Raw genomic sequence first — 21,790 nt, 5'->3', positions numbered from 1 at the left:
CAAATGGAATAGATGTCTGCTACTTCATTATTATTGTATACAAATGGAATAATATCTGTGTATTGATTTTGTATCTTGTGATCTTACTAAATTCATTTATCAATTCTAGTAGTGTTTCAATGGAGTCTTTAGGGTTTTATATATATATATATAGAGAGAGAGAGAGAGTATCATGTCATCCACAAATAGTGGAAGTTTTACTTCTTCCTTACTGGTTTGGATGCCTGGTATTTATTTTTCTTGTCTGATTGCTGTGGCTAGGGCTTCCAGTACTATGCTGTATAAAAGTAGTGAGTATGGGAGCGCCTGGGTGGCTCAGTGGGTTAAAGCCTCTGCCTTCGGCTCAGGTCATGACCTCAGGGTCTTGGGACAGAGCCCTGCATTGGGCTCTCTACTTGGCAGGAAGCCTACTTAAACCTCCCCCCCCCCCCGCCTTCCTTTCTGCCTACTTGTGATCTCTGTCTGTCAAATAAATAAAATCTTAAAAAAAAAAAAAAGTAGTGAGTATGGACATCTTTGTCCTGTCCCTGTTGTTGGGGAAAAGCTTTCAGTTTTTCAATACCGAGATAGCGTTAGATGTGAGTTTCTCATTTATGGCCTTTATTATGTTGATGTATGTTCTCTCTAAACCTATTTTGCTGAGGGTTTTTATTAGGAAGGAGTGTTGTATTTCATCAGATGCTTTTTCTGCATATATTGAAACGATCATATGGTTTTTATCCTTTCTCTTGGTGGTGTGATACCTCTCTTTGATTTGTGAATAGTAAACCACCTTTGCATCACAGGAATGAATCCCACTTGATCCTGGTAAATCATTTTGTGTGATTCATTGTTGGATTCAGTTTGCTAATATTTTGTTGAGGACTTTTTCTTCTATGTTCTTCAGAGATACTGGCCTGTAGTTCTCTTTTTTGTAGTGTCTTTATCTGATTTGGGTATCAGGGTAATACTGGCCTAATATAATGAATTTGGAAGCTTACCTTCCTCTTTTATTTTTTGAAATAGTTTGAGAAGAACTGGTATTGTTTAAGTGATTGGTGTAGAAGTTACCTGTGAAGCTGTCTGATCCTGTACTTAATATTTGTTAGGATGTTTTTAATTACTGGTTAAATTTCATTAGTGGTAATTAATCTGTTCAAATTTTCTATTTCTTACTGCTTCAGTTTTGGTAGGTTATATATTTCTGGAATGTATACATTTCTTCTAGGTTGTCCAGTTTGTTGACATACAGTGTTTCATAATATTCTCTTTTCTATTTCTGAAGTATTGGTCATTATTTCTCCTCTTTCATTTCAGATTTTGTTCATCTGAGAGTCCTCTCTCTCCTTTGATAAGTCTGCCTAATGGTTGATCAATTTTGTTGATATTTTCAAAGAACCAGCTTTTGATTTCATTGACCTATTTTTAAAAATTTCCGTTCTATTTATTTCTTCTCTTAATCTTTATTATTTCCTTCCTGCACTGGTTTTGGTTTTTGTTTGTCCACTTTATAGCATTTTTAAATGTACGGTTATGGGGGTTTTTTTTTCCCTTTTTTTGTTTGTTTTAAAGCTTTTTTAAAAAAAACTTTTTTTATTTATGTGAGAGAGAAAGAGAGAGAGCGCATAGGACCAAGGGGAGGGGCAGAGGGAGAGGGAAAAGCAGACTCCCAGTGAGCAAGGAGTCTGATGTGGGACTTGATCCCAGGACCCTGGCATCATGACTGGAGCTGAAGGTAGACAGTTAACTGACTGAGCCACCCAGGCACCCAGGTTATATTTTTTTAATTTGAAATTTTTCTTCTTCTTGAGGTAGACCTGTATGCTTTATAAGCTCTATAAGCTTCCCTCTAGAACAGCTTTTGTTGCATTTGAAAGATTTTGGACCTTTGTGTTTTCATTTTCAGTTGTCTCCATATAGATTTTTATTTCTTCTTTGATTTCTTGGTATTCATTGTTTATAGTAGCATGTTATTTAATCTCCATGTATTGGTGTTCTTTCCAAATTTTTTTCTTGTGGTTGATTAATTTCATTTTACTGTGGTTGGGAAAGATGCATGATATGACTTTAATATTTGAATTTATTGAGACTTGTTTAGTGGCAGTATGTGATCTGTTCTGGAGAATGTTTCATGTGCACTTGAAAAGAATGTGTATTCTGCTGTTTTGTGATGGGATGTTCTGAATATATCTGTTAGATCTATCTGTTCCAATGTGGAATTCAAAGCTACTGTTTTCTTTGATTTTTCTCTGGATAGTATATCCATTGATGTAAGTGGGGTGTTAAGGTCCCCAAGTATTATTGTATTACTGCAATTACTTACTTTATATTTGTTAATAACTGCTTTGTGTACTTGAGTGCTTCCATGTTGGGTGCATAACTATTTACAATTGTTGAGTCGTCTTGTTGGCTTTTTCCCTTTATGATTAGGTAGCATCCTTCTTTGTCCCTTGTTACAGTCTTTGTTTTAAAGTCTATTTGTTTGACAAACGTAACTGTTGCTACCCTGGCTTTCTTTTCACTTCCATTTGCATGATAAATGCTTTTCTATCCTTTCATTTTCATTCTGCATATGTCTTTAGATCTGTAATGCTTCTAATATAGGCAGCATATGGATGGTTCTTGCTTTTTTATCCATTCTGTTGCCCTAGAGTGTCTTTTGATTGGAGCATCTAGTGCACTTACTTGCAAAGTAATAAATAGGTATGTATTTATCACCATTTTGTTACTTGTTTTATGGTTGTCTTTGTAATTCTCTATTCCTTTCTTTTCTTGCTCTTTTCTCTCATGGTTTGCTGGCTTTCTTTAATGATATACTTGGAATACTTTCTCTTTATTTTTTGCCTACCTGTTACAAATGTTTGATCTGTGGTTGTTAGGTTTATATATAACATTTTATTCCTATAATAGTCTATATTAGGTTGGTAGTCTCTAAGTTTGAACCCATTTTTTTAACCTTTTTTAAAAGCACTAAATGTTTACTCCTCTCCTCCCCCCATTTTAAGTACGTGGCATCATTCTTTCTTTTACATTGTGAATCACTTGACTTATTTTTATAGATATACTTAATTTTACTATTTTTGTGTTTCTCTTACTCTTCCTTATGGTCTTTCCTTCTCACTGAAAGAGTTCCCTTTAACATTTCTTATAAGGTTGCGTTACTGGTGATGAAATCATTTAATTTTTGTTTTTCTGGGAAATTCTCTCTCCTTATATTCTGAATGGTAGTCTTGCTGGGTGGAGTATTCTTTAATTGCAAGGTTTTTTTCTTTCAGCATTTTGAATTTATCATGCTACTCTGTGGTCTGCAAAGTGTCTACTGAAAATCAGCAGATAGCTTTATTGGCTTACCCTCACCTCACATATAACTGGTTTCTTTTCTCTTGCTGCTTTCAAGATTTTCTCTTTATTTTTTTTCCATTTTCATTACTGAGTGTCTTGATGTGGACCTCCTTGGGTTGATTTTGTTGGGGGCTTTTTGTACCTTCTGGATCTGGATACCTGTTTCCTTCCCCAGATTCAGTAAGTTTTCAGCTATTATTTCTTAAAATAAATTTTTGCCCCTTTTTCTTTCCCTTTTCTTCTGGGGTCCCTGTAATGCATATATTATTGTGCTTGCCCATTTCAGTGAATTCCCTTAACCTATTTTCATTTTATTATTTTATTTCATTTTTTTAAAAGATTTTATTTATTTATTTAACAGACAGAGATCACAAGTAGGCAGAGAGTCAGGCAGAGAGAGAGGAGGAAGCAGGCTTCCTGCTGAGCAGAGAGCCTGTGCGGGGCTTGATCCCAGGACCCTGGGATCATGATCTGAGCTGAAGGCAGAGGCTTACCCATTGAGCCACCCAGGGGCCTCCTATTCTCATTTTATATTATTCTTTTTCTCTCTCCTGTTCAGCTTGATTGCTTTCCATTGCTCTGTCCTCCAGATCACTGATCTGTTCTTCCTCTGGTCTACTATTTATTCCCATTAATATATTTTTAATTTCAGTTACTGTGTTATTCATCTCTAGTTCTTTTTAATGCTTTGTCACCTTTTTTAGGGTTTGCCTGAGACCCTCCTCTCTTTCCTCAAGTCCAGTGAGTATCTTTATGGCCGTCACTTTAAATTCTCTATCAGACATATTATCTCCATTTTATTTAGCTCTCTTGGGATTATCATGTTTTTTCATTTGAACTATTCCTCTGTCTGCTCATTTTGTCTAATAATCTGTGTCTGTTTCTATGTGTTAGGAAAGTCAGCTATGTCTCCTGATCTTGAAAGTTAGTGGCATTATGAAGAAGAGATGCTGTAGTGCCCTGCAGTGCAATGTCCCCTATTACCCAGAATGCAGCACTTCAGGGCTGTGTCCTGTGTGTGTTGTATATGGCCTGCTGTGTGGCTGAGCTGCATTTGCCTTCAGTTCAGTTGTCTACGGTGACTCTGCCTTTTTGTGTTGTTAGTGGGTCAGTCTGGGGGTCACCTTGAAGTTAAGTTGGTTCATACCAGGTTTTTGCCAGAGCTGTAGTCACACCATATTGTAGGGCACTCTCCCAATTTTGTCCCCCAGGAGGCTTTTGTTGGTGGGCGGGGCCCACATTCAGATCAATTGTCTGCCCCTGGCCCACTTGTGAGGCTGTAGTCAAACTGGTGTTCATGCTTATTTCCCCTCTCCCGGTCAGACTCAGTCCCTTTGAAGTGATACTGGCTCCTGTAGGGACTCCTTACACAATGCCAGGATAGTGACACCACTTTGAATGGACTCCTGTTGCAGGAGAACATGGAAATGGGTGCATGGTGATAAGTAAGGTTTGCTCACATCTGCTGTGGGAGGAGCCCTGAGCTGCTCTGGAGAACTCTTAAGGGCGGGTTCCTGTCCATCTTTATTGGCCTTAGATAGTTTACTCCTGTGCATATTCCAGTCAGTACCAATGTGAAATTTTGACAACGGAGGACACTCTTGAATCTGCAACTCTTGCCTCTCCATATGCCTCGCTCCTCAGTGTGCTGTGAATTTAAGAAACATTGGCTTCCCCCAAATTCTCCTATCTGTTTGACTCCAGCTGACTGGGCTCTGTTTAACTTCTCTTTTTCTCCTACATCGTAGTGTAGAAACTTGAGGCAAGAAACTGGGGTAACCTGAGGACTTATCTTTGTGGTTTCTTTTTAATTTTTTTCTTTCCTGTGATGCCTGCTACCCAATTTCTGAAAACCATTGTTTAATGTGGGTTCTTTCCCCCCTGTGTTTTAGTTGTCTATGTTGGGAAGGTTATTCCCTCATGGCTGATAGCAGAAATTCTTCTCTTTCAGTTTTGATCTGCAGTTAACGATTTTAAAAGATGACTCTTGGGCTACTTTCTCTATTGTTGATTTATTTTTTAAATAGTTACACATTAATTTTAAATTTCTTAGAGGTACTATTTATAGAAACTTAAATGTGTTTCTTTTGCTTCAAATAGTTAGAGCAAACAGTTTATCTAGACATAGAGTGTAGTTAGGATTACCCATTTATCAGTTCTTAGTTCTCAACATGTTTTCCATTTTGGTATAATTTTTTTTTAAAAATAAGATTTTACTAAGATATTATAATACGAAATTGTTTTTATTAACCAGTTTCTTTTTATCTCTCTCAAAGGTAAATATAACTGTTTGGAAGTTTATCTAATAATATATATTAATCAAAGTGATGTTACCCTTTACATCATTTTTATATGCTGCTCATGTGATGGATGAGATATTCTCCAAAGTGCGTGGAGAGTATCTCATCTTATGAGCAACATACAACAGGGAAGTAAAAAGGCATTCATTTCCCAGCCTGTGGCCTTTTTTCAAATTTTGTCATATAGACATTTCAAATTTTGATACAGTATTTTTTCCCATGAATTCTTCTATTTTTTTTTTTTCTGAAGAAGTTAAGATCAAGAACATATTACTTTACTTCCTTCTATGATTTTTAAAGTTTTTATTTTTGACACATCTTTTCTATAAAAGTGGTGACCTTCCTTATATTTTTTTAGGATAAGTAATAGCGTGTTTATTTCTTTTCCTATTTATATAAATAAGCAAAACAAGTATTGTCTGCTAGTTTCTTTGTTGGGGTATTTTGATGAGATTTTTTAAAAATATCTTTAGATTCTTAGATTAATATACTAACTATGATTTGTTTTTCTTTCTCAGATTAAAAATCATTTTTCAATCCCACTTTGTGTTTATGAAGGGAATACTTTATTGGGAACGGCTTCTCCTGGAAGTGAATTCAACCTACCATTAACATCTTACCGGTGATTTTTTTATTTCTTTATCTTTTTATTTGCTCTAAAGTGTCTTATGGAATTTTTAGTTTATGGTTTTGTAGGGGTATTTGTCTCTAAGTGATCAAAGTTAAATCTGTTTTGTTAATAACTTGTCTAACTTAAGTTTCAGGGTGCCTAGAAGGTTTTGTTTTTTTGGTTTTGTTTTTTTTTTTTAAGAAATATTTAATGTATTTAATTTATACTATATAAATTACTTGTGTTTTACTAGTAAATACAATTATTACATGCTTATTGTATAGCTTCCATAACTGAAGTCATTTATATATATGATTTTTAGAAAATGTTCAGTTGAGCATGATTGGTAGCTTTTGGATTTATATATAGCTATTATGAAGTGATTTTTACTTTTCAAATGTTTTGCAATGAAATTTTTAACAATCCCTTTCGAAAACATTTTTTCTTTTTATCTACATATTAATTGATCAGTGATAGAATTATACTTTAAATTGTGACATATATACATCAATCTTCTAAAAATTAAACTGGATATAAAATCTTATATGTAAAATTCTTATAATATGCTAACAGTGAGCTAGTCCTAAAATTATAGGATTAATATCTTGACAAACAAATATTCTGGATATTTAATCAGATTTGAAAATAATCTCTTTCAGGGATAGTGAACTCTATTGGAAAATACTATCTTCCTGAAAATAATCATTATAATTTGTCTAAGTACCATTTCAGAACACACACTAGCCCTGGCCCAGACCTTTGCTGCAGAAGGACAGAGGCAGGACTACACGCTGTGCTGAAATCCCTCTGCCTCTCCTCTGATCCTTGTCCAGAGTTCCAGATTAGCTCTCTGATGCTTACAGAGCAGCCTTGCAGTTACAGGCACATATTTTCAGTTAGTAGACCTGCTATTTCTAATGAGTACTTAATTACTTATACCTTCTAACACTCAGTTGAAATCTCCTGTGGGAAAGAATATTATTGTTGCAAGAACAACAATGTAGTTATTTACCACATCTGACCTTATTCTAGGAAGGATTTTTGGTGGGTTACAAGACTAGATTAAAGGTGACATATAGTTATGGACATTGGGGAGGGTATGTGATATGGTGAGTGCTGTGAAGTGTGTAAGCCTGATGATGCATAGATTAATAAAAAAATAAAAGATTGCATGTAGAATGTGTTTCAAAACTCCTGTGAAGAAGTGTATACTTATTTTATGAATGAGAAAATTTAATGGCATTTCACTTTATTTTTAATAAAGTATTGCTGTATATTTTGTGATTCTATCCATAGAAGAGAAAACTTGGGATTATCTTTATACTTTCTTGTTCAAGGCTAAATATTAATTTGTCAAATGGAAATTAATCTTAATTAGAATTATTAGTGATGAGCCAGTTTGTATCTCACATTAAATGTGTTTCTAATCCAATTCTTTGATCTAAGTATGCTTACATAATGACTATCTTTCCCTGGAGAATTTAAATAGATTAATCTTTGAATTTAATTCATTTAACAGATATTTGTCATGTGTTCTGCTGTGTATAAGGCTCTACTATGGGATGCCAAGATGAACTGGGCATGGCTGTGACTTTGAGAGATTGATGCATTATGTAAATACAGAAGGAAGAAAACTGTGGGGTTGTAGGGAGAGGGTGTTCACAGAAAATCACAAAAAACAAAGCAAGTGTTACTGATTGACTCCTGGGTAAGATCCATGAATTAAAGGTCAAACATAATAATATGCAGATTAGCAAAGAAAGGCAATCTTAAGTGGAAGGAATTGCATGACCGAAGGTAAGGAGGTCTGAAAGCACAGGGTTTGTACGTGTAAAGAATAGTTGCAGGATAGGGCGCATGAGTGGCTCAGTGGGTTGGGCCCTTCAGCTTGGGACGTGGTCTCGGGGTCCTGGGATCGAGCCCCACATTGGTGCTCTCTGCTCAGCGGGGAGCCTGCTTCCCCCTCTCTCTCGGCCTGCCTCTCTACCCACTTGTGATTTCTCTCTGTCGAATGAGTGAATAAAATTTAAAAAAAAAAAAAAGAATAGTTGCAGGATGATCAGAGTACAGTATGCATCTTGTAACAGAACATTTGATACGTAGTTTAAGTTCACATTGAAGTATTGCTCCCTCAGTTTCTTGCCCCTTTGATGTCAATTTTACCTTTATCTTATACATTATCTTTTTTTTCTTTATTCTCTCAGAACGTTTGGTGTCCTCCTGTTTCATGATCTTTCGTTCTTAAAGCTCTTCTCATTGAGAACCTCTTGTGTTTTCTTCCTATCCATTTCTTAAACTTTCCCTTAACCTGGCATATTTTTCTAATTCAGGTGTCCTCTTCAGAATAAGGCTTTTTGGCAAAATTGTCGCCTCTGCACAAAGCTCTGAAGCTGTCTGGAAAGACTTCACCACACTCTCTTTCCTTCAGTCTGCTGTGTACATACGTTATTTTGTACCTGTCACGATGCGCTATTTCTCTTTTAACATCACATCCCCCACCTGATTGGGGTCTCTGTAATACAGAGTAAAGAAGAACTTACTCATTTGTTCATTTCCAGTTTTACCTTCTCGTTCGTGAATAATGGGTCCAATAAGGTTTTGATAATCTGGATGAGTTTATTGACATTAGTTTAATTTGGAGAAAATTAAGATTTTTTTGTGGTTCTGTTTTATTTTATTTTTATTAATCTATAATGTATTATTTATTTCAGGCATCCAGGTGTGTGATTCATCAGTCTTACATACTTTATAGCACTCAGCATAGCATGTACCCTCCCCAATGTCCGTCACCCAGCCACCCCGTCCCTTCGACTCCCCTCCCCTCCAGCCATCCCTCAGTTTGTTTCCTGAGGAAAATTAAGTTCTTAAGTATTAGAAGAATGGAAAAGAGAATGAAAATTTCAGAGAAAATGTAAAAAACAAAATAGGTTAAATCGGATAACTGACTTGACAGATGATTAGATTTATGTATATGTCAAGGGAGATGGAAAAGTCGAATATTTTTTCATAGTCCAGAGTGCTAGTAGTTGGAAGTTCCTTAAAAGGGACACACAGAGAAATGGGTATGGACTGTTTAGAGTTCAATCTAGTGAATTTAAATCACTGTCAGGCATCATTATAGTAGTGTGTAATGGATATTTAAGATTTTAGGACAGAGCTTAGGACAAAATCTGGTCTGGAGGTAGTATGGACAGTTGTTGATTTGTAAGGGATAGTGTCACAACCATAGATGAATGGTTTTACAAGTATAAATATATTTAAGTGTTTATATTTGAACAAGTTAGGTTTGAAAAATGATTAAACCTAAAATATAATTGAAATGTAAGCAGAGTGTGATATTTAAATATAAGAATTAATCGTACATGATTTTATCACTATCTTCTTGCAACCACCTCTGCAACTGTACCCAGTGTTTCAGCAATTAAATATCTATTAAAGGCTTTTGTTTGATTAACATTGAAATGCTGGTGATGGTTTTTTTAATGGAAATGTGTTTTTAGTTTATGAATTCAGTCATGACATGTATTTCCTATGAGGACCACATATTCAGGAAAGCCAACATTTTTAAGTTAAATGTGCAAATTAAAAGGTATTTGTATGTTTGCTTTGCATATATGATCTATAAAATTACATATTTTCTATAGGAGACCAGTTATTATAAATTTTGAAGTTAGTAAGCTTGTAAGAAAAATATTCTCCTCTTAAGAGCCAAAAAACTTGATTAGTTTACAGAAAGTTAAGGGATGACAATGTCTATTTACTGGTCTTTTTTTTGCTATTTCCAAAAAGAATATGAAACTATAAAAATTTTATTACAAGTGCGGGGAGTGATGTAATTTCATTGCTCCAAAGTAGTAATCACCTAATTTATGTTTTCTTTTAAAGGATTTTAAAGCATATTGTTTCATCCTTTATACAGATCACCCCTTTCTCTGAAGCCAGAAGATGAGGACTATCAAGGGTGTGAAAGAATTGACTTTGAAGAAATTATAAAAAATGATGGCACTTTTCTAAAGAAGAAATGTAGATCTAAAAACACTGCTAAGAAACCGTTTATCATTCATGTTGTCCCAGAAAAAGATGATTTGGCTTCTCTGTCAGTGTATTCAGAAGATGGCTGGGACTTACCATACATAATGCATTTGTGGCCACCTATCCTGCTCCGAAATCTTCTTCCTTATAAAATTGCTTATTATATAGAGGTATTGTAGAATTTTTTTAATGCCGTCCTGTCTTTGATTTTGTAGCTTTAGTTATTTAAAATTATGAACAATAAAACAGTGTTTTAATGTTCTCATAAAAATGATAGTACTGGTGAATGGGTGGTCTAGATAATTTTCACATGGAAAAAAAGTTTCCATCGTTATAAAAAAAGGGGTTTTTAAAAATATATTTTTTCCACTGACTCTGTGTTTTACACATTTAAGATCTGTGGTAACCCTGTGTCAAGCAAGTCTGCCAGGATCATTTTTCCAACAGTATTTCCTCACTTCATGTTTTTGTACCATATTTTGGTAATTCTCACAATATTTCAAACATTTCATTCTTAATGGCTATGATTTATGATCAGTGATTATGACTTGGTAAAAGCTCAGATGATGGTTAACATTATTAGCAATAAAGTATTGAGGTGTATACTTTGATTTCTAGACATAATGCTATTGCATACTTACTAGACTACAGTGTAGTGTAAACATGACTTATGTGCACTGGAAAACCAAGACATTTATTTGACTTGCTTTATTGCAATATTTGGTTTATTGTGGTCTGGAACCGAGCCCTCAGTATCTGTGTGTATATATCTTTAAAATCTTTTCTGTGCAAATTACACCTTGTTTGTTATATACTTAAAAGATGGACACTAACTTCTGCAACAAGTATGTGAATTAGTCTTAATATTCAAATAATAGACTTAGCTAGGGATAAAAAAAAAAAACACCCTACGTTATATTATTCCCATGCCAGGTTTTGTCTGATAAATTGAGAGGGAGTTAACATATCTATGGTTTAAGGTTATCAATTTTCCATATGGCTGGCAGGTACCAAAGTGATTAACAATCTATCAGATAGATTTGAGATTGAATCCTAGCTCTCTCATTTTATTAGCTTTATGTCTTTAAGCAAGTTGTATTATCTTTTTAAGTCATTTGTCATAATCTATAAAATAGGAATAGTAATAAAAGCTGCATGGTTGGGATATGGGGGAAATAAAATTAGAAAATACATGTGAAGGACTTTGCATAGTGGCTCCCAGACACATGGTTGGCAATTATTTCCTCTTTCACATCACCAGAACCACTACTATTCTTATTTTGTGAAATATTAATTAGCATGTCAGGCATCAATAATTTATATAATTTTTGCTTTAAGTAATTTAAAATCTTAAGAGATTCCTGTGTTCTAACAACAAGAAGGAATCAAGTTAGAGATGATGGAAAAACTGGTGATGTACTGTCTGTGTCCCATTCGTTTCGAACTTATAATTTGATCCTTTTAGAGGTCACATTTTGTTTGCTAGTTTCCAAAGGATATGATAAATTTTTAGGAATACAATTCAGTTGTGGTAGGGAGAGAAGATTATAAGGGACAAGAGCAGTTAGGAGACTCTTAGAGAGGTCACAGTGACATGAACTAATAAGTGTATAGTTGTGAGACATACAGAAGATAACAGTATAGACAGTGATTGGAAGTGGTGATGAGGCATTGTTAAAAGCAAGAATGGAAATTAGTAGGGATTGTTTATTTTGGGTTACTGTCATTTTTTTCATTTTGTAGTTTTCAAAACTTAAATCACTAATGGATAACATTTTTTTAAAATGTTTTACTAATGACAGTGTTTTATAATGTTGATTATTTTCAACATAGTTTTACTTTGTATTATTTAATTTTATCCTCACAGTAGTCCTTTGAAGTAGATCATTTACACCATTTTATAAATGCAATAATTCAAATCTCAATTTGTAGAAGTTTATACAGTTGGCAGAGTTAGAACTCAAATACAAGTCTTCCGACTTGTTTTGACAGAGGTGTTTCAAAAGCATGTGTATGACCTTTGGAATCATTAAATAGAATTTTGGGGCCTATTGTTCTAACATGTTTAAAATGTTCCTGTATTTTTTTTTATTACAGGGGATTGAACATAAAGTTTATACTCTAAATGAAGGACATTCAGCCCATATTTGTACTGTGCAGTTGGAAAAAGCCAAACTACATTTAAAATTACTTGACTATCTTAATCATGATTGGAAAAGTGAATATTATATAAAACCTAACCAACAAGATATTAGTTTCATCAATTTTACCTGTGTTACGGAAATAGAAAAGACTGATTTAGATATTGCTATCCATGTGACTTACAATACCGGCCAGACAGTTGTGGCATTTCATAGTCCTTACTGGATGGTCAATAAAACCAGTCGGATGTTACAGTATAAGGCAGATGGAATTCACCGAAAGCATCCACCTAATTATAAGAAGCCAGTTCTGTTTTCTTTTCAACCAAAGCACTTTTTTAATAATAATAAGGTATGTAAGTTTTTAAAAAAACTTTCATTCTCCTTTAGCTTCTTTTCACTCCTTTTAGATTTTTAGAGTTTTGAAGAATATTATAGAACAGGTAGAAATACCATTTAAATATTTGAGGTTAAAAAGATTAGAATTTAGGGACACCTGAGTGGCTCAGTTGGTTGGGCGTCTGCTTTCGGCTCAGGTCATAATCCCAGGGTCCAGGGATTGGGTTCCGTGTCGGGCTCTTTGCTGAGTGAGGAGCCTGCTTCTCCCTCTGCCTGCTGTTCCCCCTGCTTGAGCTCTGCCTCTCGCTTTCTCTCTCTCTGAGACAAATAAGTATATAAAATATTTTAAAAAAAAGATTAGAATTTAGTATGGGAAAATGTTTAGTGCATTAATATAATATTTACATGAAAAAGCAAAAAACTTATCAGTTGAGGTAGGAATTTTTAATGGTATCTAAATTGTAATGTATTTGGAATATTTTTTCCTAGGTTCAGCTTATGGTAACTGATAGTGAATTGTCAGATCAGTTTTCAATTGATACTGTTGGTAGTCATGGAGCTGTTAAATGTAAAGGCCTGAAAATGGACTATCAAGTGAGTTCATTCTCTGCTCATGGAGAAACTTCTATTTTAAACTCTGTGTACTGACAATTTAATTTTTATAAGGATGTTGTAATAATGGAACAGTTTTTGAAATGCTAATTTTTTCCCTTTAGGTTGGTGTCACTATAGACCTCAGCAGTTTTAACATTACCAGAATTGTGACATTTACTCCTTTTTATATGATTGAAAACAAAAGCAAATATCATATATCAGTGGCTGAACAGGGAAATGATAAATGGCTCTCTCTTGATTTGGAGCAGGTGGGTAGATGTATTTTAAAAATGTACCTCTTTAGATTTTCATTTTTCCTTGAAGTTAGACACCTGAAACACAATGAAAGTTTTGAATTGCACCCCCCTCTCCTCATTTTATTTGTACCGAGCTCTTGATTTAATTGTTAAAAACCAAACCTTTTCATTTAGGAGTGCATTGCTTGATGAGGGAAGTAGATATTTAACAGCTATTTAACATATGAGGGAAGTAGATACTTAACAGCTAACAGATATTTAACCAAGCAGTATAAATACAGAAGTAGAAGACTGGATAAGGTATAAAGTCAGTAAAGAGTAGAAAATTATTTACTCTTTCTGCAAAGTTACTAGGAATGCCTTTGTGGAATAAGTTAAGCCAGTTATTTTAAAAAAATGGTAGTAACTTAGGAATGAAATTTTGATTCTACACCATCTTTAGCTATTTGACCTCTGGATGAGAATTTTCTAAAGAACTGCCTGAGGTTGATGGAATATTTCATTTTTGAGGAAATTTTATGTATAAATATAAGAGAAGTGCTTGCTGTTTTTTTTCAGTGTTCCTTCTTGCTTTTAAACCATCCTGCTGGGATTATTATTCTTGACATTCTTTAGATTTTTCCTTCAGAGCTCATTTTGGAGGCAAATGCCATCAGTTTGTGTTTATCTGTAAAAGTTTTGTCATCTTTCTTTTATCATAATTTCTCTTGCTTTCTCTTCTATTTTTTCTCAACATGTGTAGATTTTACTCCACTGTTTTCTGGTTTCTACTTCAGTTGAAAATTCTTGTGTGATCCCATCATTCCTTTAGAGGTCATTTTTCTTCCTAATTGCCTTCATGATTTTTGTCTTTGACATTCCGTAGTTATACTACTGTTTGTCCACATGTGGATTCTTTCTACATATCCTGCTTGAGAAGCTATACTCTGAGATTTGTGGATCAATCTATTTCATAATTGCTATATAATTTGCAATTATTATCTCTTTAAATATTGTCTTTGCTTCGTCCTTCCATTTGCTTCTTCTTGGTCTTTAATCAGACATATTCTAGACCTCCATATTCTATCTTCCATGTCTCAACTTTTTTTTTTTTTTTTTTTTTTGCTATTTTCTATCTATATAACTCTCTTTGCTGCATTCTGGATTAATTCTACATGTATATCTTTAATAAATTTTCACTTTTACTCTGTCTAAATTGCTATTTAAGCCTTTAGTTGAGTTATTTGAATAATTGTATTTCTTAATTTCAGAAGCTCCATTTTTTTTGAAGTCTGCCTGGTCATTCATTAGTGAATATTTGTGTATATTCCTTAGGTGCCTTGTGATACATCTGCTAAGAGAACCACAAGTCCCTGTGCTTGTGTAGTTTATGTTTCATTGTGGGGGAGTGGTTGTGGAAACATTAATATAATCAATTAGCAAAATATATAGTATGTTTAAAGGTGAAAAGTCTAATCAGGGAAATCAAATAAGACAGGAAGTGTTGAAAATTCTAGCAAGCACAAGGTGGGCTATAATTTTATATGAGGTGGTCAAGGATAGAATTCACTGAGGTCCTATTTGAGCCAACTGATAGGAAATGTGGGGAAGTAGCAGTTGACAGGAGCTCATCTGAGTTGCCATGTGTTGGAGGAGCTGATTAGGGCAACAACTCAAAATGAAAGTAACAGTCAAGCCTTTAGTCCCTTACTGCCATAGTATAATCAAGAGGCTAAACTGGAGAAAGTGCCAACTCTCCCTGCTCCATTCCTCTTTCCCTGTGGAAGAGCATTGATCAGGGTTCAGGTGGTTGAGCACAAACTTGGGGGTTGTGTCACTGTCAAGGGAGCCTTGAATAAGAGACTCTTCCAGTTTATAGGCCTAAGGAATGAACGGTGACAAGGGGGGAAGAGCTAGGAGTAGAAAAGTACTGAAGACAGAGGAGAGAAAAAGCATCTTCAAGGTTCTCCCTATCTTCTTTTAAAGAGGTCTTGCAGGGAGGTTCCTCTAAGAGGTCTCTGCAGTGGGCCATGATAGGTGTCTGAATGAAGGCATCTCAGGTAGGAATTCAGATATGTATAAAATGCATCGCTGGAAGCGAGGGCTGGGTCCTTGAGACTGCTGTACACTGAGTGAATGCGGCAGCTTAGCCCTGTGAGGCCTGCCGAATAAGGCCTTTGTAATTGCCTATGATGTAATCTGATAAGTTTTTAGCTGGGAGCTGCAATCCTCAGCCTTGTGGCTCTCTGGGGAAAGAGACTTAGAGCCAGAAGAATCAGCCAGGGTAGATGCCCTGAAGTGGAAGAACCTTCGGCATATTTGTGGGATAGCAAAAGAGGCCAGTATTACTGGAGAGGGGAAAGTAGTAGAGAACAAGGCATGACAAGAGATGCAGTGTGTCATGCAGAACTTGGGAGCCATTGCAAAGGTTGTAGATGTAGAACTCTCTGTGTCCAGTTGCTAAGATTACCAACTCCAGCTTTGTTTTGCTTAGGTATTTTCTTGGTGTGTCTTCTCCCTTACCTAGAGCAGCTCTGTGTCTTAATTCTGTGTCTGTTGCAGATAACATTCTTGGGCCTTAGCTTATCAAAAACCTGACTTACAGCCTCTGTCTTTGAACAGTTCATGTTTACATTAGGAGCAATTACAACTGCATAACAACTTACTTTTTATTTTACTTTCTCTGTTTCTTTTTGTTTTCACTTTTGTCTTAAGATAAATTTTCTTGTGCTAGTTTAAAATTATTACATTTCAGTTTTGGCTTATAGTGGTCAACCTTGAGATGTGTCATCGTGATTATTGCCTGTGTTGATAGGTTAGACTTGCTTAGATCTCATGTTTTCCCACTACTAAAGACATGTACATTAGCACTTTCTCTAGTGGCAAGATTTTGAGCACGTAATTCTTTAAAATGATACAGTGTAAATTATGGAACCTAGCATACATTTTTAAACCAAGGCTGCCAGGGAGTGGCAGGCTTGGGAATATCAAGAAATCATATCATTTTTAGTCTTCTCAGGTCCTCATGGGAAGTCTGGTGCTTCAGTTAGTATTGCTGCTCTGTTGACCTTCCCACGTAAGTTCCTGCTCGGTTGCAAGAAGCCCTGAGTGGGGGCATTCTAAGCCTCTTAGAGCCTTAACTGTGTCTCATGTCTAGTTCCATTAGTTACCTCTTGAGGTTGAATAAGGCGGGCTTCAACAAGCTAAAGCGCTTGACTTTAACATCAGGTTCCTCCTCCATTGCTGCAGGCCATGTCATGGGGATGGGTATCACACATGAACAATTTCACTGAAGTCCGTGAAGTCATTGGTCTGGTTGGGACCTATCACAGTAAGACAGGGTATGCAGAATAGTTCACAGGCCACACTGCTTCTCCTTTCTTCTTCTCTTAGCTCTTCTCTTTGTTTTCACTCCTGTTGTCTGGACTTCTCTCTCTCAATGGGTCGACCGTCTCTCCTTTTACTAGTTTGGATTCCAGATCACTGATGTCCGTGTTGTTCCTTAAGATTTGGAGCCTGTTTCCTACTCGGAACTTTAGATACTTCTCTCACTTTTTTACCTTTATTAGACTTCAAGGACTCTGGTTTTGTGCATGACCTGATCAACATTTGTGTGTACTTTGGCTCTTATAATTACCAAGTGATACCCACAACCTGATTATGATTATTATGAACTGTATGTACCCTTGTTTTAAACTGATCACTTGTTTCTCAGCTCAGCTTTTCCATGCTGATTTGTCAGCCCTCCTCCACACTGACATCTCTTCGCCAGCACTCCGCCACTCCTCTTACCACGGTTCCTCAACTTCCCACCCAGCACTGCCTGAGCTCATGGTGCCCACAGGTGGTGACACAGCTCTAAGTTGGCAGCTCACAGCTGTTTAGCCAAGCAACCCACTAACTAGAGCAGTGTTAAAAGACGTTTATTTTAAGTCTATCCTGATGGGTTTACTAAAATGATAAAATTTTGATGACGAAAAAAAAATCTTTTTTATAAATAAGTGTATGTAATTTGTGTTTTAGTGTATCCCTTTTTGGCCAGAGGATGCTTCTAATGCACTTCTTATTCAAGTTGAAAGAAATCAAGGCCCTCCCAAAAAGATACATTTTAACAAGCAAGCAAATTGTATTTTATTGCGTCTGGATAATGAGGTGGGTGATTTTTATGTGTGTGTATGTTTAGAGAAGATATTATATACTTGTGATTTTGTCTGTAACTTTGATTGTTTTCCCTTTTACCAAAAAGGAACAAACATTTCTTTTAGTAAAGGAAAGATTACTAAAAAGGAACAGAGACGTAAAACAATTTAATTGTTCAACAGAATGTTAGAGTGCCTAGAATATTGGAACATCTGGAATTTGACCCATCTGTATAGAGTAATTGAGATTCATGGTTTCCCAGATATGCAGTAGAAAATCCTGACTTGCTTTCTTAATCATTAAAAAATGTACCAAGTTATGAATAGTCTTATTAAATGTTATTAAATAATGTTCTTTGGAAAATTATCATGTAAGAGAATAATTTTTTTTCTTTTTTTTTCATAGCTTGGAGGTATTATAGCAGAAGTTAACTTAGCTGAGCATTCTACGGTTATTACATTTTCAGATTATCATGATGGAGCAGCTCCCTTCCTATTAATAAATCACACTAAGAGTGACATTGTTCAGTACAATCAAAGGTAAGAAGATTATCACAAATACGATATCCCCCTGATTTTAGTGGAGTCTAGGTGATGGGACATTGACTCTATGATGATTTCTTTTTTTAAGATTGTTATTTATTTATTTATTTGAGGGAGAGAGGAGGAGGGGGCAGAGGGAGGAGCAGACTCCCTGTGGGGCTCCATTCCAAGACCCTGGGATCATGACCTGAGCCAAAGGCAGATGCTTAACCTGATGACCCACCTAGGTGCCTCTTCATGATGATTTCTTAAGAATATGACACTGGTGGGGTGCCTGGGTGGTTCAGTCGGTTAAGTATCTGCCTTTGACTCAAGTCATGATCTTAGGGTCCTGGGATCCAGCCCCATGTCTGGGTCTGTACTCAGCGGGGAGCATCCCTCTCCCTCTGCTCCTACTCACCCCACTCAATCCCCCCACCCTGCCTGTGATCGCCCATGTGCATATGCGAGTGAGCTCTCTCTCTCTCTCAATAAAAGCTTTTAAAAAAGTATAGGGGTGTGTGTGTGTGTGTGTGTGTGTAACACTGATAATGACATTAAAGCCATATAAAACAATGTCCTTATTTTTTAAAAAAAGGTATACTGAAGTATGTAGGGGTAAAACTGACATTAATATTTGTAGTTTACTTTTTAAACATTGTGATGTAATTGACAAAACCTTATATTAGTTTCAACATGATGATAGGATATTTATATATAGTGCACACTGATCACCACAGTTAACTCTAGTTAACATCCATCACCACACATAGTTACAAATTTTTTTTTAAAGATTTTTATTTATTTATTTGACAGAGGGAGACAGAGAGAGAGAGGGAACACAAGCAGGGGGGGTAGGAGAGGGAGAAGGAGGCCTCCAGCTAAGCAGGGAGCTTGATGTGGGCTTGATCCCAGGACCCTGGGATCATGACCTGAGCCCAAGGCAGACGCCCAACGACTGGGGCACCCAGACACCCCAGAACATTTTATTTTCTTGTGATGAGAATGAAAATTTACTATTCTTAATTTTCAGATATACAAAACAGTATTATTAACTATAGCCACCATACTATACATTATATCCCCATGATTTGTTTATTTTATTAATAATTTATTTTTTTATTATTATTTTTTAAAGATTTTATTTATTTATTTGACAGAGAGAAATCACAAGTAGATGGAGAGGCAGGCAGAGAGAGAGAGAGAGAGAGGGAAGCAGGCTCCCCGCTGAGCAGAGAGCCCGATGCGGGACTCGATCCCAGGACCCTGAGATCATGACCTGAGCCGAAGGCAGCGGCTTAACCCACTGAGCCACCCAGGCGCCCCTGATTTGTTTATTTTATAACTGGAAGTTTGTACCCTTTGACCCCTTCACCCACTTCATACCCTATCCCCCCACCTCTAAAAAACACCACTCTTATTTTTTTTTTTTTTAATTCTATGTGTTAGAATTTTTTCATTATTTTCTTTGTTTGTTTTTGGCTTTTTAGATCCCTCTTATAAATACATAGAGATCATACAATGTTTGTCTTTTTCTGTCTGACTTATATCACTTAGCCCATAATCAACTACTGCTTCAACTCAGAAAAGTTATATTCTGTTATTTCCTTGGTTTGTATCTTCTCCAATTTTTTGTTTTTCTGGGAATTATTTTTTGAGTTGATTGAGTTTGTTAGCTATCTCGTTTTTGCTAGAATAAGACCATACTTAGAGAGTTCCCAGTTAAATTCTGTCAGATTTAGTACAGATAAAAGTTGGAATAATTTTCTCCCACAATTCATTTTTATTAAAACAAAAGCTCACAACGCAGTTTCAAAAATGGGGATGCCTGGGTGGCTCTGTTGGTGAAGCACCTACTCAGGTCTAGATCCCGGGGTCCTGAAACCAAGCCCAGTATTGGGCTCCTAACTCAGCAGAGAGCCTGCTTTGCCCTCTGCCTGCCGCTCCCACTGTGTGTGCTCTCTCTCTCAAACAAATAAATCTGTAAAAAAAAAAAAAAAAAAAAGTTTCAAAATGAAACTCTTCATTTTCTAAGTGGGACAAACATTCCCTTGAAATATTCTCATTTCTTTAGAAAATCTCTTTTTCATTGTATAAGGAAAAAAATTTCAATCTAGTCTTAAGCAGAACCATCACAAATCTCAATGAGTGGACTCAGAATCAAGTGTTATTTTAGGTTTTTCATATATTCATGTTTGCACTTAATTTAATGCATATTTTTACTATTTATGATAGTTCCCTCAGTGAAATAGAAGATTCCCTCCCTCCCGGAAAAGCAGTATTTTATACTTGGGCTGATCCAGTGGGCTCTAGAAAGCTGAAGTGGAGATGTGGAAAAAGCCATGGTGAAGTAACACAAAAGGATGTGCGTATTGGCTTGAGTATTACTGTGTTCTGAGCTTCCTTTTTTTTTTTTTTTTTTTTCCCAAAGTATTCTCTTCCGGCTTTGCTAGTTATAAGGCCTGTTTTATGTCTGTACTTTTAAACAACTGCCAAGGTTTTTTGTTTGTTTGTTTGTTTGTTTTGGAGTTTTAGGAGTAGAATTGAGTGATTCATCCCTTCCGTGTAATAGCCAGTGTTCATCACTCTGCCCTCCGTCATCCTCATCACCCCCCTCCCCATCCCTCGCCAGCAAATCCGTTTGTTCTCCACAGTTAAGAGTCTGTTTCATGTTTGTCTCTTTTCTTTCCCCCTTATTTTCATTTGTTTTGTTTCTTAAATTCCACATGAGTGAAATCACATGGTATTTGTCATTCTCTGACTTATTTTGCTAAACTAATATTCTCTAAGCAGCAGAAAGAGGAATCAAGGAATCGATCCCACTTATAATTGCATCAAAAATCACAAGATACTATAACCAAAATATAAAAAAAGATAAAAAATCGTAAGATACTATAACCAAAGAGGTTAAAGAGCTGTACATTTTATCAAAGAAAGTGAAGATGACACAAAGAAATAGAAAAACATTCCATGCTCATGGATTAGAACCAAATATTGTTTTAAAAAAAAAAAAAAAAAACTGCTGATTTTAAAAGCAGGGTTCAAACTTTAACCAAAAACATTTAAAACCAGAAGGGCCCTGTCATGGCTACATCCTTATCTGCGGCTGTTACATTATAAAAGGTACACTAGACTTAGGGGGGTGCTTTCAGCATTTGTCTCATAAACAGATAAAAGTCCTGCACTGACAGTCATTTTAGGTCACTGTGGCTTCTGTGAGGATCATTTAGGGACCCACTAAGGAATTTATTTTTGAGTGGTTTATTATAATGATAAAGATATATATAAACATTTTCCAGTAACATTTTGAATGACTTTTTGAGAAATTTTTATTAAAGTGTTATTAGTCGGGATGCCTGGTGGCTCAGTCCGTTAAGTGTCTGCCTTCCACTCTGGGCATAATCTCAGGGTCCTGGGATGAGGGTCCTGATGAGTCCCTCATCAGGCTCTTTGCTTAGCAGAGAACCTGATTCTCCCTCTAACTGCCGCTCCCTCCCCCTGCTTGTTCTCTCTCTCTCTGACAAATCAATAAATGAAATCTTAAAAAAAATAAGGC

General features: G+C 35.8%; 1 protein-coding gene across 4 annotated transcripts in view; it reads left to right on the top strand.

Moving 5' to 3' along the window:
• The window catches only part of VPS13A (vacuolar protein sorting 13 homolog A), a 224,577-nt gene that overhangs the window by 154,223 nt on the left and 48,564 nt on the right, over positions 1–21,790 (top strand). For all 4 annotated transcript variants that reach the window (XM_059142057.1, XM_059142058.1, XM_059142060.1 and 1 more), the window contains exons 46-53: positions 6,140–6,243; positions 10,151–10,433; positions 12,361–12,756; positions 13,233–13,337; positions 13,460–13,606; positions 17,597–17,725; positions 18,119–18,252; positions 20,470–20,599. In XM_059142057.1, coding sequence (XP_058998040.1) covers positions 6,140–6,243; positions 10,151–10,433; positions 12,361–12,756; positions 13,233–13,337; positions 13,460–13,606; positions 17,597–17,725; positions 18,119–18,252; positions 20,470–20,599 — 1,428 coding nt within the window. The remainder of the gene's footprint in view (positions 1–6,139; positions 6,244–10,150; positions 10,434–12,360; positions 12,757–13,232; positions 13,338–13,459; positions 13,607–17,596; positions 17,726–18,118; positions 18,253–20,469; positions 20,600–21,790) is intronic.

The sequence above is a fragment of the Mustela lutreola genome, chromosome 12 (genome assembly GCF_030435805.1).
Source record: "Mustela lutreola isolate mMusLut2 chromosome 12, mMusLut2.pri, whole genome shotgun sequence".
In the NCBI taxonomy this organism is placed as follows: domain Eukaryota; kingdom Metazoa; phylum Chordata; class Mammalia; order Carnivora; family Mustelidae; genus Mustela; species Mustela lutreola.
This window is presented reverse-complemented; position numbering and strand designations above follow the sequence as displayed.